We start from the raw sequence: 27,225 nt of genomic DNA, 5'->3' as shown, positions 1-27,225 counted from the left end.
CACTTGTATTGCCTCTTTCTGCTCACTTAGAGAAAAAACTAAAAATACAAAAATAGAGTTCATGTGGCAAAGTTTAATAAGCTGATTGCATTCAAATTAAAGGATTATCAAAAAATTGCTCAATAGAGCAGAAGACCAAATCAGCCTCTTGTGTGTAGAACACACACACACATCCAATCAAGAGCTCCTGTGTAGAGAACTACAGCATCCACCTATCAGTTAGGGTGCTTATTAGTAGAAGTGTGCCGGCCACCCGTCCTCATCTACTGAAGCTGAGTACAACCTGTCCCAGGACTCGCCAAATCCTCCTGGGTATAACCCAGACTGCCAGGTCTCAGATAAGGGATTTCCCAGTACAACAGCAGGTATGAAACTCTTCCTTTATAGCTTATGTCATTTTAGAGAATGGCAATTCTGGACATTTGGGTTTTTTTTTTGATTTTTGGTTTTTTGTTTTTTTAACTCAAGCTAGAGCTTGAGAGCTAAGGATATCCAATAAAGCAGTCTGAGACAGTCTCCTCAGATGCTCCCAGTGGGTCAGGAGCTGGCTACGGCCAGGATGATCTTGAACACCTTAATCCCTGATCCTCTTGCTGGAATGACAGGCCTGTGCCAGCACTACAGTTTTAGAATGTAGACAGGAGGAAAACAAGGCACAAAGGTTTAAATAGGATGGGTAGGGGACACAAGATGGCTGATTAACTGAAACGTGTGTGTGTGTGTGTGTGTGTGAACAATTTCCAAAACAGAGGTCATGCATTGAAAAAGAGCAAAGCAGAAGTATGTCCACCTAGGAAGGGGCGGAGAGAGAAAAGGGAAAATGACATACTTGTATCTTAATTAAAAAAAAAAAAAGCTATTTTTAAAAGCAGGAGTGAAAAAGCCATAGAACCCTACTATCTTTTTTTTTTTTTTTTTTTTTTGGTTTTTTCGAGACAGGGTTTCTCTGTGGCTTTGGAGCCTGTCCTGGAACTAGCTCTGTAGACCAGGCTGGTCTCGAACTCACAGAGATCCGCCTGCCTCTGCCTCCCGAGTGCTGGGATTAAAGGCGTGCGCCACCACGCCCGGCAGAACCCTACTATCTTATAACCAAATTAAAACATAAAAATGAACTTGAAGGAAGATATCCCACAGGCTACATAATGCTGGTTTTAGAAGCAACAGGTCACTGACAAAAAGTCCCAGTGGGAGGTGTGGGGTACTTCCATAGGAGCTGTTGTCCAGGGAGCCCCAGAAAGCATCCCTCGACACCAAACAGCATAGTCTCCAGCTGTTCCTCTTCTTAGCTGTGCTGGACAGTTTTAGTTCAACTCAACACAGTTAGAGTCATTTGAGAGGAAGGAGCCCCAACCAGACTGGCCTTAGTGCATTTTCTTAATCAGTGATGGACATGGGAGGCGCATTGTGGCTGGCGCCACTCCTTAGCAGCTGGTCCTGGGTCCTATAAGAACAGGCTGAGGAAGCCATGAGGAGCAAGCCAGTAAGCAGGGCTCCTCCATGGCCTCTGCATCAGTTCCTGCCCCCAGGCTCCTGCCTTGAGTACCCTTCATAAAGGACTATGATCAGGACATACCAGCTGAAATAAACCCCTTTCCCCAGAATTGCTTCTGTTTGTGCTGTTTTATTAAAACATAGAAACCCTAACCAAGACAGTTACCAACCAGAACCAAGTAAGGTCCTACAGCTAAAACCATGGTGTCTCTTTACAGCAACAGAACAGTAAGTAATGAAGACAGCTGACTTCTGAGAGAGTCTCAGAGAACGGAACTGTGGTCTTCACTTGTGTGCCCACTGCTGAGCCCAGACAGCCCTGGTCAAACTCACTGCGTCAACAAAACAAAAAGTCATGGATATGGAAGAGAGCTATACGGAAAAGGAGAGCTGACAGGCAGGCAGGGAGAGAGGTAAAAGGAAGGGGAGAAATTAGAATACATTCTGTGTGTGTATAAAATTGCCAAAGAACAAAATTAAGTAATTAAAATGCAAAATGCATAATTCATTTAAAATGTAGTTTAAAAACCTGAGAAGCTCTGGTGGGGTAATCAAAGTCCCTTCATGCAATACATCAAAGACAAAAGCTCGTCCACGACACAGCACAGCGATGTGGGATGGACATTGCCCTTCACTCTCTGGAAAAAGACACAGAAAACATAAGACTCAATAAAGCTGTATTCAGCCAACAGAATAGAATTCTTTTAATATGTGTGTGTGCACGCACATGCATGTGTGTGATATAAAATATATCACCTGGACAAAGTTCTCACGGAGGAGGGAAGATGAGGAGAATCTTTAATAACATGAAGCTACGCTCAGACAAGAGTAAATTCTGGTTTACTACTTCTCAGCATGGTAAGCAGACCATGACCGTGAACAGCATATTTCAAAACACTAAGAGAAAAGACTTTGATTTGCTAAGGAAATGACAGATGTTTTAAGAGACAGGCAAGTTTAACTTGACTTTATAATGTAGACACTCGTTAACAATATATGATAGATCACTAAAATGATCAATATACAACTTTGAGGTTTATAGTTATTTGTTAGAAAACACAATTTAAGAAAAGCTTCAAGGCTATACTTACAGTCTACTGTGCCCGAAACCAAGTATGCTCCCTATAGCCACAAGGAAGAAATCACCAGTTAACAGAACTCCAGATTCTATGACGTAAGCACATACTCTTGAAAGTTATCCATGTGAATCTTGAAATCCTTGAGTTCCGAGTATTTGTGTACTGTGAGAAACACCCTATGCTGTAAGAACTTTTAAGTTTTCCTTAAGAGATAGGAATGGGAAGGGAAAAAGGGATTCAAGGAATCCTGGACACTTGAGAAAAAGTTTCTCATTGAGATTATTCTAATGTTAGTTTTTCATGAGCTGATTTAATTTCTGACTACAGCTATTCCAGTCTGACCCATGTTAATCCCTCCCCTCACTGCAAAGCAACCGGGGTGTTCAGGACTTGAATGGGGGGGGCAGTTTAACTGCAGCACTATCTAGCAAGGATTCTTCAGTGAGCCCTCAGGAGTGAACCTAGTCTGCCTTGACTAGAGGTCAGAGTTCAGACCTGTTCTTGCTCCTTCAAGGTTCTATGACAGGATGTTTTGACCTCAGTGTGGCTACAGGATGTTTTGCCTAGAAAAGGGTATTTTGCTCTAAGGTGTGGTTACTTGATGTCTTGAGATGTAAGGAGGTAATTACATTTATTTGTTCTTTGTATCATGGTAAAGAAGCCTTTTGCTTCCCCTCCTTTTGGATTGGGGTGTATATGGGCTATGAGAAATAAATCTGGGCGGATTCATGGGACGCCCCCTCCCCCCCGATTCTATCTGTCATCTCTTGTCTATTTCTTTCTTAATCCTCAACCCTCTCCCCAGTATAGACGAATTAGGCAGGACCCCGAGAAAAGTTCTCAGTAGAAAAAAATCATTATGTTCCTGAGTGTCAGGGGAAGATGACGTATGTCCTCGTCTACGTCTGTCCTTGTCTCTAAGACAGATAACTGAAAGGGAGTAAAGACAAATGGTACCATTGGAACAAAGGGAACTGCTTGGGATTCAGGATTCACTGCTTTTACATGATTTCTTGACATGTATTTATCTACTATGAGGAGAGACCATCTTTTAGTAACCCCATCACTTCCTCTTACACCCGACTTCCTCACTATCAAGGAGATAAATATTTTTGCTCCTCGGGTTATTTCCAAGTCATTTCTTCTCTGACACCTTCAGACATCGCCTGATCCTTTCACGGTTACCACAGATACCTTTATAACCAGCATCTACCGAAATCTTTTCCAAAACTCATAGCTTGACAAGAAGAAGAAAATAAACCGCATATCCATTTCTGATATCGGCTGTTAGCATTCAGGCACACCTGGCACAGTGGGTCACCCCTCTGCCTCTGCGCATGGCAAGCAGTACCCTGACTGTCCGCAGGTGCAAAGGTCCCTTTAAGAGACAAGCCCCGCCTACTCTCACTCTCTGAAGAGGCAAGCAGGTCTTTGCCTCTCTTTCTCCCTTTCTCTCCCCTCCCCTTTACCCTTCTCTCAATAAACTGCCTTCAAGCTCTGCCTGCATGGTGTATCTGTCTCCTGCCCATAGCCCTCACCTGCCAAGGTCCCAACTTGCACCATATTCAAAACACCCACTTAATAAATAAATAGTTGGAAGAATGTGTGCCAAGAGTGTGATCCCTCAAAACCAACTTCTAAGGACATGTGAAAAGAGATTTGAATGAAATGGGAAAATGAACCATGGAAGTTGTGCATAGTATAGACAGAAGGAACAGGAAGCATAAAGATATTAAGACAAAACTGAATTGAATACAAAAAGCCCAGGGAACCTTGAGCAGAGGTGAGGCTGAGGCCAGACCAGCTGTGGCTCTCAGGGCTTCCAGTGTTAAGCATGGTGGAAAGGAAGCCAGCAGATGGTTTTACATAGTAAACAGGTAGCAGTAATGCCGTGTTTGTGCTCCAGCAAAGCTTGCCTGAGGATCAGAGGGCAGAGCTAGGCACTAGCTAACCATAGAGGTCTAGAGGTCTGTACAGACAGACAGGAAGTGATATGGCTAGGCGGAAAAAGGAAGTGATAAGGTGGGAGGAGACAGGAGCTCAATCTCTTTTTGCTGGGAAGTTGAGTAGGTAAGGTGTCTCTGATCTCTCAACATTTTCCCCTATATCTGAGTCCAGGCTTTTACTATTAAGACCTATTAGAGCTCGTGCTACAGAAGTGTTATGATATGAGCAGCACTTTACGAAGGTCCCCCGGGGGCTATAAGAACAAATCAGTGGATAAAAAGATAACATAACCAGATCAGTTATTAGGTGATGAAAGTGGTTCAGGAAAGAACAACCTAATGGAGGCCTCAGGTTCATTGGTTTGTTCTTTTTGAGACAGAATTCCATTTTGCAACCCAGGCTCGCCTTGAACTCCTAATCCCACCTCAGTCTCCAGAGTACTGGACACGTCTGCGCCACCATGCTTTGCAGGCATGATGGTTTTAACTATGATGTGGTACTCGCAGTAAAAACCTTTCCTTTTAGTGTGAGAGGTAACACAGAGTGGAGACACCTACCAAAGCAAGAAAACTGGAAATGCAGAGGAGAAAGAGAGGATAATGAACAAACAAGAGGAAGGGGATCTCACACAATTAGTAGCATCCTGAGGATCAGAAAGTTAGTTTTGTCAATGGTTCTGTGGCTGTGCTGGGGCCTCACAAGTGCTCACGAGGCTGTACCACAGCTTCCTCTTCATCTACTTTCCAAAAAGGAGTGCGAAGTGTACAAATGCACTATAAAATACTACCAGGAATTACCAAGTGACTTGAAACAACACACCTTTATGATTTAGGGTTTGCAGGATGAATCGGAAGCGTGTTTCTCTATGATAAATGAAGGTGCGGCTGTGTTCCTTCCAGAGGCTCTACAGATGCTAACCCTTCCTCAGCTCAGGAGTCCCCTTCTCCATCTTCAAAGCCATCAAAGGGAGATCACAACCTGTCTGTGCTGCCATCTCTGTTTTTCTCTAAGAACCCATACGATTCTCAGACTTGTGATTAGTTCAGCATAACCTCATCTCCAGGGCAACTGACTGACAACCCTAACCTCCTTGCTGAGGACCAGGATGTGGCGTCTCTAGATTATTCTTCTTATAGCTGCTGGCCAACCTCAGGTTAAAGAGCAATTTCTCTGCATTTGTTTTGAGTAAGGAAACAGTTCACGAGTCGAGGATGAAGCAGAAAGACGAGAAACAGCCCTGTCTTTAGGTGAAAGAATAAGCTGACCGCTATGCTACGGCCCCCATGAGAGGGAAGAACATAGCTGTGCAGAACAGTAAGGCCATGGACTGTACATCACAATGTGGACACAAAAACAGCCAAGGTGGCTTACTGACGGATGTGGGTGCTCACGGTGATCCAAGGGATACGGAAACTCCATCATGTGGGGATAGTGTAAAGGGTTGGGTTATGAGTTGACAGGAACTGGGCCATGTCTGCAGGAGGAAGGTTTTACTAAGAAATAGAAATTAAGGGAAATGAGGGGATGACATACAACTAGAAGCTAAAGTCATCAAGAATATTACTGAGCTAGCAATGGAAGAAAGATAGTTTCTCAGAAACTTTCTGATAAATTTATAAAAACCCAATTATTTCAAATACTATATTAGAAATCATAGCAAAACTCCCCAAATCTCAAGGCTTTTCAAAAAAATTACCTATGTTCTCTGTGTTTACTTACCAGTCCTAAAATAATTCATAATCGAATCTCTAGTGATTCCCGGAACCTTGCAGGTGGAAAACAACATCCGGAATTGGTTCATGTCTAGAGGAGTATTCCCAGATTTATGTGCAGGCAGTTTTTCTCTATTAAAAAAGTATTTTGATAAAAAAAAAAAAAGTCATTGTTAAAACTCACTATCAGAAGCTGGGCAGTGGTGGCGCACGCCTTTAATCCCAGCACTCAGGAGGCAGAGGCAGGTGGATCTCTGGGAGTTCGAGGCCAGCCTGGTCTACAAGAGCTAGTTCTGGGAGAGGCACCAAAGCTACAGAGAAACCCTGTCTCAAAAGAACAAACAAACAAACAAAAAACAAACAAACAAACAAAAAAACCCACTCACTATCAAGCTATCACAATTGTATCATTCTTCCACTGAATAACTGAGCTGGATAGATATCAGGACCCTTAGTGCCCTCACCTTCACAGCTCAGCCTGTGCCAGGGTCCTTAGTGCCCTCACCTTCACAGCTCAGCCCACGCCAGGGTCCTTAGTGTCCTCACCTTCACGGCTCAGCCCGTGTCCAGAGCCCTTAGTGCCCTCACCTTCACAGCTCAGCCTGTGCCAGGGTCCTTAGTGTCCTCACCTTCACGGCTCAGCCCGTGTCCAGAGCCCTTAGTGCCTTCACCTTCACGGCTCAGCCCGTGTCTAGTGCCCTTAGTGCCCTCACCTTCACGCCTCAGCCCGTGTCCAGAGCCCTTATGTTCATGGCTCAGCCCATGTTAGGGCCCTTACGCTCTTACCTTCTTAGCAGCTGCCAGTAGTTCAAGTTATGCCAAAGAATTATACTTCCTCTTTCTAACTGTGTGCCTTCCTTCGCAGGCCAGTAGTGTTCAAAATGAGGAGAAGGGCCGACAAAGTTCACGTTCAGCTGGGACGGCATACGCACATCCAGGTAGGCGACATTGAGCCACCACTCTTCCAGCTAAAAGATAAGAACATTGGTTCTTCAAAGTAGAATATGTAAGTGCTAGCCAGTAAAGGACGCATGCAATACTTCTCCTTTTATTTTACGTCACTACAGACAATGAAAGACCCATTGTATTGACCTCCTTCCTTTCTATCCCTCTCACTTCTGGAGCTATAAACTACTAGATATGAGTTGGTTTAACTACACTATCAACAAGGTACTTAGGCTGCTCCTAGAGTATAGCAGACATTCCCTGAAACCTCACTTAACGATATCAGCCATTTATAATGCTCTTTGCCGAAGAGAAACTGAAATTCCAGTTACAAGTGCAAGACCCTTTGGTGTGCTTCAAAGGAACTCAGACTTTTCTCTGACGGTCCTTTTCCTGTGTCCCCTTCACAGCACATAACTGAATTTCTTACCCGAGTAAAGAGATACCAGATCTTACCAGTTTACCTGGAGGTTTTTGCTTTTTTTAAATGATGGTACAAACTGTGGCTACTAACCCAGAGAGAGACCAGAGTAAAATGAATACAAGCAGAGCAACAACTTCTTTACCTTTGCCCCATGTTAGTTAAAATCGCCCCAGACTCAACATTGAGAACAAAGGAATCTGTAAGTAGGAATTATTCTTCATCAAAAGGATAAATGCCTCATATAAGAGCAGATACTTCTCTTTTGAAATTGTAACTTACCATCATTAGTTTCCAGCTAAGGAAAAGTCACCCCTGACCCACATCCCGAGAAGTGGCTGAGCTGAACCAGAGACGGAAGCTGCTGGCTAATGAAGACCTGGTGGGCACGGCAGCTTCCCCTGCAGTCTGTCTGCCGGAACTTCAGAGTATGTCCCACCGGTTCCCACTTCCCCTGCAGTCTGTCTGCGGAACTTCAGAGTATGTCCCACCGGTTCCCACTTCCCCTGCAGTCTGTCTGCCGGAACTTCAGAGTATGTCCCACCGGTTCCCACTTCCCCTGCAGTCTGTCTGCGGAACTTCAGAGTATGTCCCACCGGTTCCCACTTCCCCATCCCCTGCTGTTTAAATCCACCTGCTTCAGAGCCAGATGGGCGAGGGTATGGCTCAGTGGTAAAGAGCTTGCCCAGCATGTATAACTCTGGACTCTATGACAAATATTGGCCAAAACATATACCACACAGAGGAATTAAAATAAAGGTTTCTGGGTCTCATTTGGACTTTCTGAGTCAAAAATTACTGATTCCAGGAAACCTGCATTTTAATACAGTCTCAGGTAAGACAAAAGTTCATTTATAAAATAAATGTTCTCCAATGACATGAATCATTCTTTTGTGACCATAATGACAATGACTGCAAGCATTTTATGCAATAATTTAAACAGGAAAGTTATATACATTTTAAATTTTTTAAATATCATGTTTCCAATTATAAGTATATAAATAAAATAAATACCCAGTTTCTTTTTCCTTTAGCCCTTTCAAGTAATTTCTGATGCAATTTCTCACCAACTCCATTTTGAAACTTTCGAACTATTTCTTCAGTTTTCTTATATTCGTCTTCATTTGCAAACGGCTTTACTATAAAGAAGTGATTAATTATAATAAGTGTTCTCATATCACCTCACTCATTTTTATACAACTCTAAACATCACTAGCATACTGTAAGGTTTTAGTCTACAGCATGAAAAATGCAGTGTAAATGCTATTTTTTAAAACCAGAAATAAAACAGTAGATATTGTAGAATGGAGTCACAATATCTGAAATTATCACCAAAGTACTCCTGATGACAGTTAAAGAGGCAAGCTGCCAAATAGCTATTAAGCAGTTGAAGGTAAGCCCTACTGAACCACAGGTAAGAGAAATTAAAGCCTTTACCACTGCTGTTTAAATTAGAACCATGACTCTTACATAGGCAATGTAAAATATATTTAGGGTGCCTGAGAGCCAAAAAACAGTTTTCTACTAAGAGGAAAAAAAGGAAGGAAGAAAAGAAAAAGGGAAGTAAGAAAACCATCCAAATTTCCTAGTCCATGAAAATCAATTGTTTTAAAAATTAAAGTATATTAGAAACTAATAAGTGTTTTTGCTTCTTTAAAAATCTATCAAGCACAATGTAAAGTCCTATATAAAAATGTTGTGCTCAGAGAGAAAATGTGAGTACGCTAGAAGGCAATAATCTGTGTATTTCAAAAAAGTTAGTGTTCCCAGAGAAAGGTAGACTTAAAAAACGAGGAGAAAGTATACCTTTTTAAGCAAAAACCCATGTTAAAAACAAAGTATGAAGCAGAAGGAAGCAAGTGCACACCATTCCCCCACCCCCAAAAAACCAATAATAAAAAAAAAGAACAGCATACACATACACACACACACACACACACACACACACCTGTTCCAGTTCCTATTTATCTCCACTCCCTCTAGAAACCCAGTAAAATGACAGTAAAGCTATCTCAGGAGGAGTACAGGGGCAGGAGACAGCTCAGTGGTTGAGCTCACTGGCTCAACCAGGGGTCATGAATTGATTTCCTCACCCATATGGCTGCTCACAACCATTTAACGGAATCTGGTGTGCAGACAGACGCATAAAATACATTTAAAAAATCTAAACTAAGTAATAATAAAGGGAATGAAATCTACAAAGTGAACAGGGAGGCAGACAGACAAACCAGGGGTTGGTGGGCAGACATTTCAGAAACCCAGAAAACACGGTGAGCCAGACAAGGTGGCAAACCTGTAGCGTCCCAACCACTGGGGAGCAGAGGCTGTAGGAGTTCAGGCCAGCCTGAGCAATAAACTGGGACACTGTCAAAAAACCAAACCAAACAAACAAACATAAACTGGAAAGACGATGACTGGCTTTGTAAAACAGAGAAAATATCTAAGGCCTGAGGAGTAAAAGGTTACAGAAAATACAAGTGGGGTAAATGTAAGTCCATAAATAAGCCAATTCTGGTGGCAGAATCCAAGATTCAAGATTTAAGGCACAAGGTCCCCTAAAAAGGAAAAACAAAGGGTGAAATGCGACTGCCACGATGTCTTTACCAAAACCAGGAGAGACAGCCGACCACTCACACAAGGTTTGCCGCGATGTCTTCCCCAAACCAGGAGAGACCGCCGACCACCCACACAAGGTTTGCCGCGATGTCTTTACCAAAACCAGGAGAGACAGCCGTCCACCCACACAAGGTTTGCCGCGATGTCTTTACCAAAACCAGGAGAGATAGCCGACCACCCACACAAGGTTTGCCGGGTGTCTTCCCCAAACCAGGAGAGACAGCCGACCACCCACACAAGGTTTTCCCGGTGCTAGGGAAAACCAAGTTGAAACAAGAACTAGATAAAAACAAAAACCTGGATTTGGGTCCATACTAAAAACAAGGTATTATAGATCTTATTTTGAGGTATTTTTCACAAAATTCAGGTAATGGAAATACTTAAGTATCTGTCAATTGATGAATAGAAAAAGAAATTATACTATGTATACATGGAAAAGCTATTCATTCGCCATTTAAAGAAAGAATGAAATACCGACACTACAACACAGAATCAACTGGAAACGCTCAGTGAACAAAGCCTACAACAGAAGCCAGAACCTTCGGCAACACTGATACTTGGGAGTCTACACGGGGAGGGAGATGCAAGGAGGATGTGGGAGGTTGATGGGGAGCTAATGAGAGAGAAGTGAGAAGATCTGGAATCCTGCTACAGACAGTACGTACATACTGAGTATCTCGGGAAGCAAGATTTTGAATGTTTTCAACATAATGAAATAATATTTAAAGAGACAGATGTTTGACCTACATTATATAATATAGATATATTGAAATCACATAGTACTCAGCTAATGTATATATTTTTGTTTCAAGGTAACAGCTTGAATTTAATTTAAATTTTTAAAAAGTTCAATTATATGCTCAGCTTTCTCCCCGTCCCAAACTGATCAGTTCAGGAAAAGAGTGGTGGAATTCAGGTGTGTGCTAATGAAATTACTAGGTCTCTGCCCTACACTCAACAGTAAGATCCACTAGTCACCAAGTCCAACCCATTCCCAGTGAGATTTTCAGAATCTCAATCACAAATGTGAATGCCCAAGGATTGGCAGGTGTAGTGGAGAACCATCCTCGGGGTACAACATCAACATGGCCATACCATTTTAATCATAGCACTGAGTCTACATTTATGAAACCTTCACAGAATTTTGTCTGTGGCCCTCCTTCCTTCATAGGGTCACTGGGCTCCCATGTGATCTCAGAAGGAGATGCTGGCGTATTTAGACAGTAGAGGGTTTACTGAAGGCAGCGAGTCCAGCTCTCCGGCTTACAGGAGGAGGTAGGAGTTCTCAATGACTCGACTGTTTTGAAGTCACCCATACTCTTGGTCTGTGTTGGTGCCTTATCTAGGGTTAATGAACAGCTGCTTTTGTCTCCTTGGAAAAGTTGACACATTTGATGCTCAGACACAACAGCGGTAAAGAAAGGTGGCGTAGAGCCCAGCTGTAATGGGAAGGAAACGTGGACTAAAGCTGATAGGAGAGGAGCTGCACAGCAAGTCTGACACAGGCAGCGGCTCCTTGCATGGAATGAAGGCTGTGTCTCCCTGCTGTGGGAGCGACTGATTACCCCTGCTCTAGGTGATAGATAATACCCACAGCTGAGGCTACCTGTCTCCAGAAAAGAACTGCACAGAAGGGAAGAATGACAATGAGAAAAAAATACATGAGGGTGGCATTCATTCTCCATGATAGCCCCTGATTTGGCAACTAAACCAGACAACATGGGAATGACAAGAAGGTACTGGCTCATGAATGACAAAAGAAATTTAAAAGGGAAGGACATGACTGCTCCTAGGTATGGTGGGGAAGAAAGTTTATTGCAGTTAAGAATTGTTGGTATGGGGCTGGGGAGATGCCTCAGAGGTTAAGAGCATTATTGCCTGCGCTTCCAAAGGTCCTGAGTTCAATTCCCAGCAACCACATGGTGGCTCACAACTATCTGTAATGAGGTCTGGTGCCCTCTTCTGGCCTGCAGGCATACACACAGAATATTGTATATATAATAAATAAATAAATAATTTTAAAAAAAGAATTGTTGGTATGGATGGTAATGCCTTTGGAAGTTCCTCTATTATATAGGCTTGTTTTGGCTAACCTGGGCTTTTTGTTTTCCCACATGAAGTTGATTATTGTTCTTTCAAAGTCTGTGAAGAATTGTGTTGGGATTTTGATAGGGATTTCATTGAATCTATAGATTGCTTTTGGTAGGATTGCCATTTTTACTATGTTGATCCTTCCTATCCAAAAGCATGGAAGATCTTTCCATTTTCTGGTATCTTCTTCAATTTCGTTCTTCAAAGACTTAAGGTTCTTGTCAAATAGATCTTTCACTTCCTTGGTTAGAGTTACCCCAAGATATTTTATGTTCTTTGTGGCTACTGTGAAAGGTGATGCTTCTCTGATTTCCCTCTCAGCGTCTTTATCCTTTGTGCATAGGAGGGCTACTGAATTTCTGGAGTTGATCTTGTATCCTGCCACATCACTGAAGGTATTATCAGCTGTAGGAGTTCTCTGGTAGAGTTTTTGGGGTCAAATGGCCAAAAGATACTTAAGGACATGTTCAACTTCCTTAGCTATCAGGGAAATGCAAATCAAAACAACTCTGAGATACCATCTTATATCTGTCAGAATGGCTAAGATCAAAAACACTAATAATAGCTTATGCTGGAGAGGATGTGGAGAAAGGGGTACACTCATCCATTGCTGGTGGGAATGCAAACTTGTACAACCACTTTAAAAATCAGTGTGGCAGTTTCTCAGAAAACTGGGAACCAACCTACCTCAGGATCCAGCAATACCACTCTTGGGAATATACCCAAGAGATGCCCAATCATACTACAAAAGCATTTGTTCAACTATGTTCATAGCAGTATTATTTGTAATAGCCAGAACCTGGAAACAACCTAGATGTCCAAAGAATGAATAAAGAAAGTGTGGCACATTTACACATTAGAGTACTACTCAGCGGTAAAAAACAGTGACATTTTGAATTTACATGCAAATGAATGGAATTAGAAAACACTATCCTGAGTGAGGTAACCAGACCCAAAAACATGAATATGGCATGTACTCACTCATAAGTGGATACTAGTCATAAACAAAGGACATTGAGCCTATAGTTCATGATCCTAGAGAAGCTAAGTAATAAGGTGAACCCAAAGAAAAACAAATATAGACCCACCTGGAAATTGGAAACAGACAAGATTGCCTGACAAAATTGGGAGCATGAGGGCAGGGGGAGAAGGAAGGAGAGAAGGGAAGGGTTGAGGAGAACTTGAGGGAATGGGATAGCTGAGATGGAGGAAGGACAGATATGAGAGCAAGGAAAGTGATAACTTGATTGAGAGAGCCATTATGGGGTTAGCAAGAAACCTGGCTCCAGAAAAATGCTCAGGAATCTACAAGGATGACCCCAGCTAAGACTCTAAGCAATAGTGGAGAGGGTACCTGAACTGGCCTTGCCCTGTAGTCAGACTGATGATTATCTTAAATATCATCGTATAACCTTCATCCAACAACAGATGGGAACAGAGGCAATGACCCACATCGGAGCACTGGACTGAGTTCCCTAGGTCCAGTTGAAGAGTGGGAGGAATGAGAATATGAGCAAAGAGGTCAAGACCATGACGGGTTCATCCACTGAGACAGTTTGCCTGAGCTAATGAGAGCTCACCACCTCCAGCTGGACTGGGAAGGAACAAGCATAGGACCAAACTAGTCCCTCTGAATGTGGTTGACAGTTGTATGGCTGGGACAAACTGAGGGGCCATTAGCAGTGACACTGGAATTTGTCTCTACTACATGTACTGGCTTTTTTGAATCCTATTCTCTTATTTTGGGGATGTATACCTTGCTCAGCCTAGATGTAGTGGGGAGGGCCTTGGACTTTTTATAGGGCTGGGTGCCTTACCCTCTCTTAGGATTGGAGGGGGTTGGTGTGAGAGGGTCTGTGGAGGGAATGGCAGAAGGGGAGGGAGTGGGAATTTGGATTAGTATTTTTTTAAAATAATAACAATAAAACAGAATTGTTGGGATGGTTGCAGGGTTTTACTGTTTGGCTGAGTCCAATAATGAATTGTGATTTTTATAAGGTAAGAAAGAATTAGAATGGAAAGTAAATTGGGGTTATAAAGTGCTAAAGGGGGAATTTAAAAAGAAAGAGAAAAGGGGACCTGTCTGGGTCATTCAAATGAAGTAAGGGACACAGGGATAAAAGGCCAGGAGAAGGTGCAACCAAAGTGAAGATCGCTCTAGGAGACGATGTAGGAGCCTGGACTTTTGCACACTATGTAATACATATGGTATGAGGGGACAGAGTACACACAGTATCAAAGAATACAGAAGGGGTACCAGAAGCTAAAAGTTTAAGTTAAGGAAGGAGATGGGGATGGGGTGGGAGAAAGGAGGGAGAGAGGTATATTAGCCAAAACTAAGGATTTATGAAACTCACTAATTTGTGACCTAATCAAAAATACATTAAAAGGGGCGGCAGGTTGTACAAAGGTGCCCTATATTAGCAAACAATGCTGTTCCCTTCATTTTCTCTTTGTTTTCAAAAGTATCAGCTGCCTTGTACTCTTGAGCCAAGGATGAGTTCCCTTCCTGTGACTTACTGTTCAGAGAGGCACCGAAAACGACACAGACTACAGGCTACTGTTGTTGTTCTCTGTTGCCCACGGTGACTAGATCAGCCGTTCTCAGCCCGTGGGCTGCAACCCCTTCAGGATCAAACAACCCTTTCATTGGGGTAACAAAATTAGATATTCTGCATATCAGATATTTACATTAGGATTCAGAACAACAGCAAAATCACAGTTATGAAGTAGCATACTGCTGGAAGGTGCTATGGAGTCTGATGGGGCATAAACGACATCAAAGTGTATCCAGTGCTGGGTGCTGCATGCTACACTACCAACCTTAAGGCAACATTGTAACCACTGCTGCAATAGAGGCAAGACTGTTTATGGGGGCAACAACCACTCTCTTTTCTGGATCTGAGGCCTGCTCTTCAGGAGAAAATCCATGCCTCATCCTGCAAATACAATTAAAACCCATCAATAGAGAAATCATAAGCCCTGGCAAAGAGAACCTACTGATGTCTTCCTAAATGACCATGTTGTCAAAGTGTTCTCTAAATATATTCCTAGATTTGTGCTGTTCCCAACCTTGGTAGGAGAAACTTCTTATTGCGATGGGGAATAGTTAACGCGGAGATGCATGACTGTTCAAAGGACAAGAATAGGTGACCGAGTGTGGTAGTCAATGGGACACCAAGACAGCGGTGTCACGAAAGAGGGGTTGGAGTGGATGTGAGAGCAGAAGGCTGGGAAGGAGTGCGGTGAGGGGCTGTTTTCTGGACACAACACTGCTGGCTGGCGCTCATGAACTCAGCACAAGACCTCCACAAGATCAAAAGAGCTCATTCTAGCAGGGACTCCCAAGGTTTTAACCCTAGCTGAGGAGCTGACAGTTGAGGATGGAAAGTTACATTTTTATTTTTAGGGTGTAGTATCTAGTTGGCTTCCCATGCCCCCACTGGATGACTGACACTCTACTCATATAGGTAGCACCAATTGGAATCAATGGATTAGTTAAATATATTAATAATTTTAAAAGATACATAAATTTGGGAAGATGATGGGATGGGAGGTATTATAATCTTTAGAAGGATGGGTCCCCAAATCAGAACGACACCATATTTCCCATATGGAACAAACAAGGCCTTCAGAATTCTTAAAGCACACCCAATTCAGAATTCTACACAGAGCTAAACAATCAAGTAAAAACAATTAGCTCTTTTTTTGCCCTCTCAAATACTCTTTTGCAAGCAGTTACAAGGGTGAGCAACATATGAAAGCAGACAGGAAAGAGAGAACACAGGAGAGAAGGGAAGAGAGCTGCCAGGTTGCTGGCAACTGAAATGTCCTGAATTACAGCTGTGGAGCAAACTCAAGGCAGTCTATCCTCATTGAGAGGAGGGGAAGGGGGGGAGGAAAAGGGGAAGTAGAAAGGGGAAGGAGAAAGGGGAAGGAGAAAGGGGAAGGAGAAGGAGGGAAGAAGAGGGGGAAAAAGAAGGGAAAAGAGAAGGGGAAGGAGAAAGGGGAAGGAGAACGAGGGAAGGAGAGAAGAAGAGGGAAAGAGAGCTACACAATGCACGTTTTTAAAAGGAAATAAAACTGACTCAATATTTTATGTCTAACTGTATACAAAAATGTTCATTCATTCCAGTGTTTAGAAATAAATTTGAATACAAAGGAAAAAAATTAAGAAACGAAAAAGAAGGTGGAAATACAACAAGTAAGCCCCAAAAGTAAATGCTGGCTCGTTTATGAACAACTAAACCAGAGGTTCTCAACCTGTGGGTTACAACCTCTTTGAGGGTCACCTAATACCATTAGAAAACATAGATATTTGCACTAGGATTCACAACAGTAGAAAAATTACAGTTATGAAGTAGCAATGAAAATAATTTTATGGTTGGGGTCACCACAACATGAGAGACTGTATTAAAGGGTCATAGCATTACCAAGTTCAGAACCACTGCTCTCAACCCTGAATAGCCAGGGGAATTAAGAGAAAGTATTACTAAAACCAGGTGGCTGTTGACTCAGAATGGTTACTTTGTATATGGGTGATGAGAATCAGAGGGGAAATGTGGGCATGATGGATGGTGCAGATGCTTGGACAGGCATTAGCAGCAAACTACACAACCAATTTAAGAAATTACAAGGTCCAAGAAACATAAGATTAGTTCAAATATGGTGCTAGCAAAAGAAGCAGAGAAAGATTTCAAGATCTTTGCCTGAAGTGGGACTTGTACATGCAGATGGAGGCAAAGGATTGACATTTACACTGCAGGCCCATTAATACTTTCACACCAAGGAAAAATAACTTCTAAACGCTTTGCATATTTTATCAGCCTACAGGCATCTGCAGTTAGACCCTCATCAATCTCATTTCTATGGCACTAACAATATTAATCTATACTAGAAGTTTATAAACATACCTGATTCAAGGTATTTTTTCAATGATTCCTCAAGTGAAGGAACAGGCAGTGATGGGAGAGAATCCTGGTACTGAAATGTCCGTTCTTCAACTGATTTTGCCAGTTGATTTTCCATGATATAATCACAGATGAAAAACTGAAGAAAAGAAGAACAGCATCAGTCACAACTTCAACTTTGTAAGTATTTGTAAACTTGTCAGACAAAGAAAACCAACTTTAACATTAATTCAATATGCTAGGTGATGTGGGAGGGTCTTCTGTCTATGTGTTACTTTCATTGGTTAATAAACTGCCTTGGCCCTTTGATAGGACAGCAGCTTAGATAGGCGGAGCACACAGAACAGAATGCTGGGAGAAAGAAGCCGAGTCAGGCAGTCGCCATGATTCTCCAACCTGAGACAGATGTAGGCTAGAATCTTTCCTGGTAAGCCACCACCTCGTGGTGCTACACACACTATTAGAAATGGGTTAAGCAAGATATGAGAGTTAGCCAAGAAGAGGCCAGATATAATGGGCCAGGCAGTGTTTAAAAGAATACAGTTTCCGTGTAATTATTTTGGGGCATTAGCTAGCCAGGTGGCTGGGAGCCAGGTGGTTGGGAGCCAGGCGGCAGGAATGCAGCCTGCTGCTCCTCACTACAGCTAGGGAACCAAAGCATCTTCAGCGGGACCAGTAGCCATCCTCATCAAACACCAGATAGCGCAGTGTGCTACAGAAAACATGCTCGCAACCAGGCGGTGGTGGCGCACGCTTTTAATCCCAGCACTTGGGAGGCAGAGGCAGGCGGATCTCTGTGAGTTCGAGGCCAGCCTGGTTCTACAAGAAAACATGCTTGCATATGAGAACCAAAATCTCCGATTTAGTCATCAGTTTGAGAGGTCGTCCTTGGTACCCAGGCAGATCTGTTAGGTTGTAATCTCTCCTTTCACAAGGCAACATTACAGAACATTAGGGAACCTCCAGAGTCTTACTGGGTAGGTAGGATTGGATGTGTAGGAAAAGATTATGTCTGAAAAACAATGCAAGGTGTGGAAGAGTGGGTCATAGATGTTACAGACTGTAAGACCTCATGTGACAAGCTGATCTAACTTAAAACTGTGCAGATGGCATGGGACCTAATCAGACTGGCTTTGAGTATCACAAGCCAATCTTAAATATGTTCTAGATTTGTGGTATTCTTGTCAAAATAAAACTAATCCCATTTAAGATTAGGGTATATTGGTATTAAATAAATAATAAGATCTCTGAAAGAATAATTTATAAATTCCATAATAGAACAGTAACTAAGAAAACAAGAAATTAATATTGAATGAAAACTTTCTGTCCTTTCATATCCTATTTTTAAAATGGCAAAGCTAAATATTCTACTCGTGTTATGAAAGTTAACAGTATCAGAAACAAAGGCATGCCACACTATGCTGGCCAATACCTTAGGACCCCAAAGTTCAGCCTCTTCCTTTTTAATGGTGTCACTTACATCCCATCTGAATATTTATAAACCACTTTGGACTTAACAGAAATGTAGTTCTTGGTCCTAAATATAGACTCAGCTACTTTTTAGCCATTTGCTCCTAGGCAAGTGACTGGAAAACACTGGGAGCATTTATTTGGTGGTGGTGGCCTGTCACAGCACACATGTCAAAGTCAAAGGAAACGTGCAGGAGCTTCTTCTCCTCTACCTTGTGGGTCCTTTGGACTCACACGTGGTAAAGTTAGCTGACTTGGCTGCAGGTGCCATTATCTAACGATCCATCTCAAAGGACCTCAAAATTTATTTATTTACTTATTTTGAGACAGAATCTCACTATATACCCCTGGCAGGCCTGAAACTAGCAGTGTAGACCAGGCTTGCCTGAATTGACACGGATCTGCCTGCCTCTGACTCCCTGGTACTTGGATTAAAGGTATGTGCCACCAATACCCACCAAACTCTAGGCGAGTAAGTAATAGAATCTCTTTATTTTTGAATGTATAATCATACGGTCATCAGAGTTTTTATTTTGGCATGCCCTAAAAAGCATGCCATAAAAACAGTTTATCCTGAAACAACTATATTATGGACTAGAGTATGCAGAAATTTTTATGATGACCTCAACTCCTACCTACACTTTTTATTTCCCAGAACTTGTCATTATAATAGAAGATCATTACCCCTATGGTTGCAACTGGGTTTCAGCTACGAAAAAAAATGAGCTTAAATAGTCAGGACTTAACCGAATCATTTGAGTCTGTGAGGTAGAGATGTTACCACTTCTATGTCTACATCCATGACCTGGAGGAACTCAGAGGCAAAAAAGTGCTAACAGGAATGGGGCCCTCAATCCTGCAAGTGAGCAGGAATTAAATTCTGCCAACTCGAATGAACCCTAAAACCTCAGAAAATAACTCAGGCACGTTGATCACTCCTTTTGAGACTCTGTCTAGGATAAACAGCTAAACTCACTCAGACTTCACAGAAGCTCAAAGTCTGTTCTTTTAACTGCCTGAGATCATCTGTTGTGGTAGCAACAGGAAACTAATATGGAATGGCAAGCCGCTCTCTTTACACTTCCCTGTCACTTAACAGACTCCACAAAGCCGAGAACGAGAATACTCATTTTATGACCACTGTGCTGCTTAAATCCTGCACCAGCTAAAGCAGATTCGCTAAGAGTTGTCTTAAGTTTTCGACCACATAGATGAAGTTAAAGGATTACAATAACATTAAGAACACCATCACTATGGGTTTAACTAGAGTGGATTTCCTGACAGTAAGGTAAAGTGAACTCAAAGAAGTAGGAACGAGAACCAGGAAGAGTAAGCAAGCAAAGTGTCACATACCAGTAAACCAAGATGAAGTGTTCAGGACTGCTAGAAGCTCCAACAATTCTGATGTAAAACCACGGGGACTTGAACAAGGATGGTGACTGTAGGAAGAATTGCGCTGAAGTAAAGACCAGAAATGGAGGGGAAAGGAAATGAAAGAAGCTGGAGAAACAGAAGAATGGTCATCTGCTAGTTTAAATCGCTGCAGAGCTAGCTATGTTCCAGGCTTCTAATTAGATGGACCCAAGGGGGACAGAGCACCTTCCGGTGCCCGCACTTAGGCTGAAACAGAAGCAGAAAGCAGCGAGAAAGTTCAGAAACTCCTCCCACCAACCCAATGGCAACTCGGCGCAGGGGATGAGAACAAGTCGGGGAAAATTAAGGAACAAGCACCCCGACCCGCTAGCTGGACGTTGCAATGGGGGATACCCCGGACCCGAAGGGCGAGACGCCTGCGGACGCCACACCCGCGCCAGACCGGAGCCTCGGAGGCGCTGCCCGACTGCACCCTGCTCGGCTCGGCGCAGCTCCACTGCCCCTTGACCGCTCGCCGCCGTGGGAGGGAACGGAGGGAGCCGGCTGCACGCTCACCTTCACCTCCGCCCCTCGCCGGTCCTCCGCGACGGCGGCCTGCCAGCCCTGCGCAGCCCAGGAGCCCAACTAGGACGGAAAGCCGCGAGGGTCCCGCCCCGCGCACGTCGGGGGACGCGATTGGACGGAAAGCCTCGAGGGTCCCACCCCGTGCTGGAAGGGGTGGGTAGCCGTGGCTCGCTGCCCGGCCCCCGGCCCCGGCCCCGGCCCCGGCGGTTTTCCAGGCTCGGGTTGCGCCCCAGGAACGCGAACAGAAAATCCGATTAGCGTCCTGCAGTCCCTACTAAAGCAGCTTCCTGCTGGATGCTGCGGTCCAGAGAGATGGCGGCGGCTCCGCCCACGCACGGGCACAACCCTGCGGAAGGGTAAGGAAGCCCACGGCTCAGCCTGGTTTTCACTCGACCTCTCCGCTGCCGGGCGCCGCGTTCCGGTCTCTTCTCACGCCCAGTCGTCCCTCCCCCTAGCGAGTGCGAGCCTCCTTTGCAGGACCCGAGCAGGGATTTGCACTCGAGTTTTACAGAGGCATTTTATTGTCTACCCTGTGTGCCAGCAAGAGAATAGCAGTCGCACAGATCCGGTTTGGCCTCGTCGCCTTCTTTAAGACTGAGATTTGGCCAACTCCCAGCCATCCCTCTGCCGCAAACTCTTGGAGTCTCCAGGGATGTCCACCCTTCCAATATTAGGGCTGGTCTGGAGTTTTTAATCAGCCCAAAAAGTAGCATTGTTTAATCCAGGCAAGTTCTAGAGAAAGATTATGAGGTTGATATAGTTTCACAGGTAAATGCATTTTTCATTTACCTCCTGAAATAAATTGTTTCAATTTTAATCTTATTTACACTGTTTCTTCCACTGTTTGGTTTTCATGGAAGGAAAAAATTATTTTTTTACACTCTGTTACTTAGTTATCCAGCACGGTTTTAGAAAATTATTTTCAATTACTACATTAGAAGCCGCGGTCTGTCTTTCCAAATTCCTTTTGACAGTAAAGTCTGCTGTGTGTCATTGAAAGATTTACAGTGAACAGACATAAGTTTTCTACAGAATTACTAATATGATTCATACTTGTACTGCTTGTTAGAGGTGTTACATAATCAAGTTGGACCACATCCCTAAGCTTGTCAGAGTGATTACGTGAGATTAATCTCTTTTTCCCCTCATGGCTGTAAGTGTTACATTCTGGGTGATGTTAAATTTTGCTTACAAGATAGAATTCTTAAACTGATTGAGCATCTCAGAAACCTTCATGGTACCTTTTTTTTTTAAGTTAAAAAAAATCTGACACCTCTTTAAAAGCTTATGAGTATTGAATGTTTGATGGTGGCAAAGAATTTAGGATCACACTTCGTTGTGGGGATTTAAGCCAGGCCTCTATTCGGGTCTCTACCACCGAGCTACATACATCAGCATCGCTTCGCGTGCGTCTTCCTGGTCTCGTTAGAAACAACCCCAGCACTCGGGAGGCAGAGGCAGGCAGATCTGTGTGAGTTCGAGACCAGCCTGGTCTACAAGAGCTAGTTCCAGGACAGGCTCCAAAACCACAGAGAAACCCTGTCTCGAAAAACCAAAAAAAAAAAAAAAAAAAAAAAAAAAAAAAATTAAATTTCAAAGTATGTAGCATTCAGATTAAACTTGAACAAGCTTGCATTTCTTCGCGCACGACAAAGAGATCTTGACTGGTGAGGAAGATGCTCCAAGCATTTGGAGCGTGGTTTACAGCAACAAGTTGTCTGAAGACCTAAAACTGATTACTGGTGGTGATTATAACTTCTTCAAGTTTCTATAAAAGCCATGTATTTGTAGCACTATGCAGCTCTTTCTCAGTAAACCACACATTTAAGAGACCTTTACAGGCATAAATGGATACAGCTGGCCTCAAAAATTATAAGAATATTAAAATTCTCATTTCTATCTTCATAGCTAGCTTACTGATAAGACTTGTGAATTTAATGTACTGTAATATATAGCGCTAGTCTGCGGGATAGATCTTTACTCTGAATTGTCCCCAAATGAGCAAGTTGAAGAAATACTTATTGAAATGAGAAGTATCAGCTCAGGACCCCCAGTGCCAACTTCTCAGCACAAAGGAGATGTATTTAACCCAGAGAGGCTAAGGGCAGAGGATGAGAGACAAACACACGAGGATATAGGGGACAAGGCAGGATGGGAAGGGAAGAAGGGAAATGTGGCAAGGGTATTTGTCCTGGACCAACAAAGGAGTGTCTGGATAGAGAGGAGAGAGATGTGGCTTAGAGGAGAATGGTGGTTTTAAAGGTACCAAGGGAATGATGAGGTGTTTAATTTTAATTAGGCATGTTTATTAGGTGAGCCAAAGGGGGCTTTTGATTGCTGGACTTCAATACTTTGATAGCTGGCCCTTGGTAGGCAGCCTCGGGAGGAGGAAGTGGCCAAGTAAGGGAGTAGATCCTGGGGTCTAGCTAGGAATGTGACCGAATGGAGGAGTGGGTGAGAAGGGCAAGGCCTGCCAGAGCCATACTTATGATGCTCAAGCTGTCCAGAGTCCCTTCGCTTATATTTTCCTATTTTTAATGAGAGGAGGTTGCATAGGCGTGGTTATTTTGAGAAACAGCCAATAGCAAACTAAAGTATGGTAGATACAAACAGATGATGTTAAAAGTTAACCGTGCTGTCTTACTGGGCCCTCCAAAAAAAAAAAAAAAAAGACCCTCCCTTCCAAGAGCACATGCACACTGTTTCACATATGGGCTCCCTTGAGCACCAGCGATACATTTTGATTGTCACTAATGATATTTATTTGTATGAAAGTCTGCCCCCCAAATCCTGGGGGAAGTGTTGACTTAACGGCGACCTTTTCACGTCTCAGACAAGTTCCTTATGGCTAAACTGAGAATTTAATTTTTACAGCTGAATGGAGAGGTAATTTACGTACCCCAAATCACCCCTTTAAAGCATATAAATAAATATTTAACTATATTTACAACTATATAGTCTGCATTAATTTGCCCTCTGTTCCTGCGGTAAGACACTGACCAATTCTGTTAGATCAAGATCCATGGAAGTAAATAAGTCCATGCCAATAAAATAGACCGAGCTGTACAGAAGCAGATTGTCCTTTGTCCAGAAGTCTGTTCTGTCCCCTGCGGTCTCAATGTTGCAAACACTGAAGGAGGTTATGTTTATCTTATCAGGTGCTTGCAGGTCCTCGCCTGCTGAAGCTGTCAGCAGCATGTCAACTTTCTTGTCTAGAGTTTCTCAGCTCACCTGAGGTTTCATTAGCTCATTACAAACCAAGTTGAGGAGAAGGGGCATATTTGGCTTGCGCTTCCACATCACAGTTTATGAGTAAGAGAAGCCCAGGCCCCAACTGAAGCAGAGACCATGGAAGAACGCTGCTGCTTACTGGCTTGCTTCCCACGGCTTGCTCAGCCTGTTTTCTTAGCTCAGGACTAGAAAGGCACACCACATCCATCAGGAAAAGGGCCCGCAGACACGTCCACATGCCAATCTGGTGGCGGCAGTTCCCCAACGGAGGGTCCTTCCTCCCAGGTGACTCTAGTTTGTGTCGAGCTGGGGAAACTAGCCCACACACAGTCATAATGTGATTTTTTACAGCATTTTGTCATTCCCCCAAAGAAAGAGCATTAACTGTTGCTCGGTATCCAGCCCTCCCCACAATCTCCCAGCCCTGTGTAACCAGTCTGCACTCTCTGTCACTGTGGATTTACCTGATCCAGGCACTCGGTATGAATCCTACATTATTTGACCTTTTGGAACTGGAATTCTTTTTCTTACATTGCTCAGATGCATCTGTGTTTTAGTCTATAACAGCATTTCTTTATTTTAACACGTCAAATAATACTACATTGTATGGATGAATATACCATATTTTGTTTACCCATTCATCAGGCGAAAGTTACCTTCCTTTGATTTTCTGGGTGTGTGTTCATGTGTGTGCAGGTGCGAGTGTCAGAGAAGAACCTTAGCGTGTTCCTTGGTGCTGTCTACCCTTTTCTCTTCTTTTTAGATAGACTCTCTTATTGTCCTGGAACTCTCCATGTAGGCGACACTAGCAAGTCCCAGTGATCTTCCTTGTCTCCACTTGCCTTTCCAGTCCCAGGTTACAGGTGTGTACCACTATACCTTTCTCTCTCTCTCTTTTTTAGCTGGTTTCTGGGGTTCCATCTTGGTCCTCATGCTTGTAAGTCAAGCTCTCTCTTGACCAAACTATCTCTCCAACTTTTTCTCTTAAGATAGGGTCTTGTGTAGCCCAGGCTTGCCTTGAACTGACAAAGCAGTTGACGATGTCTTGAAACCTTTTTGCCCCATCCATTTCTGCTTCCCAAGTGCCACCATGCCAACCATCCTTTTATTTTTAAGAATAATCCTACTACACACATACAGGTTTTATGTGAATTTATGTTTTCAGTTGCTATGGGTTTATCTTAAGAGTAGAATCGTATTATCTTAATCCTATATTTAATACTTTCTCTCACTTTTTTTTTTTGAGTGGGGGTTGTGACAGGGGTTTCTTTGCATAGTTCTGGCTGTCCTGGAACTCACACTCTAAACCAGGCTGGTCTCTAACTCAGAGATCCGGCTGCCCCTGCCTCTCAAATGCTGAGATTAAAAGTATGCACCACCACCACCCAGCGTTTTCTGCAGAGGATCTTTCTGCTGTTGGGAACTTTGCAGAAGCTCAAGATAGTGCAAGATATCACAATGGAAAGGCTGAACACCATAGCAGAAAGAGCTTCCCTTGAAAGCACTCCCTGGAGACTTTGCTAGCTCATTCATCTATGACATGCCGTGAACAAAAGAACCAGGTTTGCCTTTGCGACAGGTGAAATTTGAGGGACACATTCAGATCATAGAAATATTATTCTTTCATGCACCTTAAACGATTTATACCTTCTCTAAGTCATCATTTTTCATAATTGCCTTTAAAGAAACTAAAATTGTAGTTTTTAATTATCCAGTACTTCTCTAAAACTTTCTAGTAAAGATTCTTACATCAGTCACAAGATGAGATAGAGTCACCTCTAAAGTAGCTTTCTTTTTAAAAATATTTTTAAATAATTTATTTTATGTGTATGAGTGTTTTGTGTCTGCATACATGTATGTGAACCATGTTTTTCTGGTGGCCACACAGGTCAGAAGCGGAATCCTTTGAAACTGGAGTTACAAATTGTTGCAAACCATCATATAGGTGCTGGAAACTGAGTCAGGGTTCTCGGCATGAGCACATAACCACTGAGCCGTCTCTCCAGCCTCCAGTTATACAACTTTAAAACAATGTAAAGGGCGGGCTAGATGGTTCAGCGGGTGAAGAGATGTTCTTGCTGCCAAGACTGAGATAACAGAAGGAAAGAAATTCTGTGTGACAGACTTCCTTAGGAGATGAGACACACACACACACACACACAAACTTATTCACTATAGATATGTAACCCACAACAGACCAAAGTACAAACACTATCACAGTCCAACTTAACTGCATGAATCCTCTTTTGAATGAAGGGAGAGGCGGAGTTCAGCAGGCAAGGGACACAGAGCATGATTAATAGGATTATTAGGCTTATACCTAATAATAAAATAATAAATAATAAAGGTCCTACCATTCCCGTTATCAGGGTGGTAATTCATGATGAGCCGCTGAAAGGGGATTCGAACCAGCCCTGTCTAGCTGATTGGGTTTGCACCCTTTGTCTTAATCTCTTCCTGACTAAGCTCAGACTCTCTTTGATTGCTCCTGTATGGTTCGTGTAGAAGTAGTACTGTTCTCCCAGGGCTACACAAAGTTCTCCTTGTTGCAGGAAGGGAAAGTCTAATCCTGTCCTGTTTTGTCGAGCCTCCTCTGCCAAAGAATTGAGAAAGGAAGTTAGATGGCTCTTGGATTTTTTTAGGGTTGCCCAGTCAGGGTCGATCTGACTCCCCAGAGCCTGGGAATTTAGCTCCCCCTTGGTGAGGACTTTGGTCCATACAGCAGCTACTCCTGCCATTCTGAGACTTACTAGTAAGGGGACTAGAATGGGTGCAGCCCCGGGCCTGCGGTGAGAGGAGGGATGGTTGAGATACTCCTCTCCCCTTCACCAGAATAAGAGTACCCTTGGGGAAGGAGTTTGACCAAGAAGCAGAGCTGGGCAGATGGTGACACAAAGGGTCTGTATAGGGAGTAAGCCCCGAGGAGCAAGCAAACCGAGAGCCCTTGGGCAGTTCCAAGGGAGTGTGGAGTTTCCGGTACCCTGGGCTGCAGTTTATGGGTTCTGTTACAGCGTCTCTGGTACCAGGAGTGTTCCATATGATAAGTGGGAGAGTGGAAGCAAGGCCCTTGACCCCCTGTGCCACCAAGGGTCGTTTTGACTGTGGCTATCTTGAGTGATAAACTAATTTCTTATATGATGTGTCTCAACCCCCATCTTTGCTGTATAACCTATCCCAATAGGGGGAGGTCTGGGGTCAAGACGCAGTCAACAGTCCTCTACAAGGCTGGGAGAGGAAGACTTTCAAAGGTTGTATGCATATTCTAGAATGAGAAGGACTTCAGAGCTTTCCTGGTCAATCTGGCTAGGAACTGGAGCTTGGGTCGTTTTCCTTCCTCATTGTGGGGTTGTAGGGTCTAAAACCTCGTCCCCATC

At 43.3% G+C, this 27,225-nt stretch overlaps 1 protein-coding gene and 1 long non-coding RNA gene across 5 annotated transcripts in view; one reads left to right on the top strand and one right to left on the bottom strand.

Annotated features, from left to right (window-relative positions):
• The window catches only part of Crot (carnitine O-octanoyltransferase), a 38,245-nt gene extending 17,497 nt beyond the window's left edge, over positions 1-20,748 (bottom strand). Inside the window, exons 1-7 of one of the 4 annotated variants that reach the window (XM_057758408.1) lie at positions 20,612-20,748; positions 20,036-20,138; positions 17,216-17,351; positions 8,610-8,734; positions 7,016-7,197; positions 6,237-6,361; positions 2,021-2,129 (exon numbers count right to left, since the gene is read on the bottom strand). In XM_057758408.1, the coding sequence (XP_057614391.1) occupies positions 2,021-2,129; positions 6,237-6,361; positions 7,016-7,197; positions 8,610-8,734; positions 17,216-17,330 (656 nt within the window). In that variant the 5' untranslated portion in view covers positions 17,331-17,351; positions 20,036-20,138; positions 20,612-20,748. Of the gene's footprint in view, positions 1-2,020; positions 2,130-6,236; positions 6,362-7,015; positions 7,198-8,609; positions 8,735-17,215; positions 17,352-20,035; positions 20,139-20,611 lie in introns of those variants that run through there. The other 3 variants (XM_057758410.1, XM_057758411.1, XM_057758412.1) reach the window with 3 other exon arrangements.
• Positions 20,749-20,876: 128 nt separating this feature from the next.
• The window catches only part of LOC130866803 (uncharacterized), a 45,691-nt gene continuing 39,342 nt past the window's right edge, over positions 20,877-27,225 (top strand). Inside the window, exon 1 of the long non-coding RNA XR_009056388.1 lies at positions 20,877-20,976. This is a non-coding gene — a long non-coding RNA (uncharacterized LOC130866803). The remainder of the gene's footprint in view (positions 20,977-27,225) is intronic.

Source organism: Chionomys nivalis, chromosome 26 (assembly GCF_950005125.1).
Source record: "Chionomys nivalis chromosome 26, mChiNiv1.1, whole genome shotgun sequence".
NCBI classification, from domain to species: Eukaryota; Metazoa; Chordata; class Mammalia; order Rodentia; family Cricetidae; genus Chionomys; species Chionomys nivalis.
The sequence above is the reverse complement of the archived record's forward strand: the minus strand, read 5'-3'. Positions and strand labels throughout refer to the sequence as shown.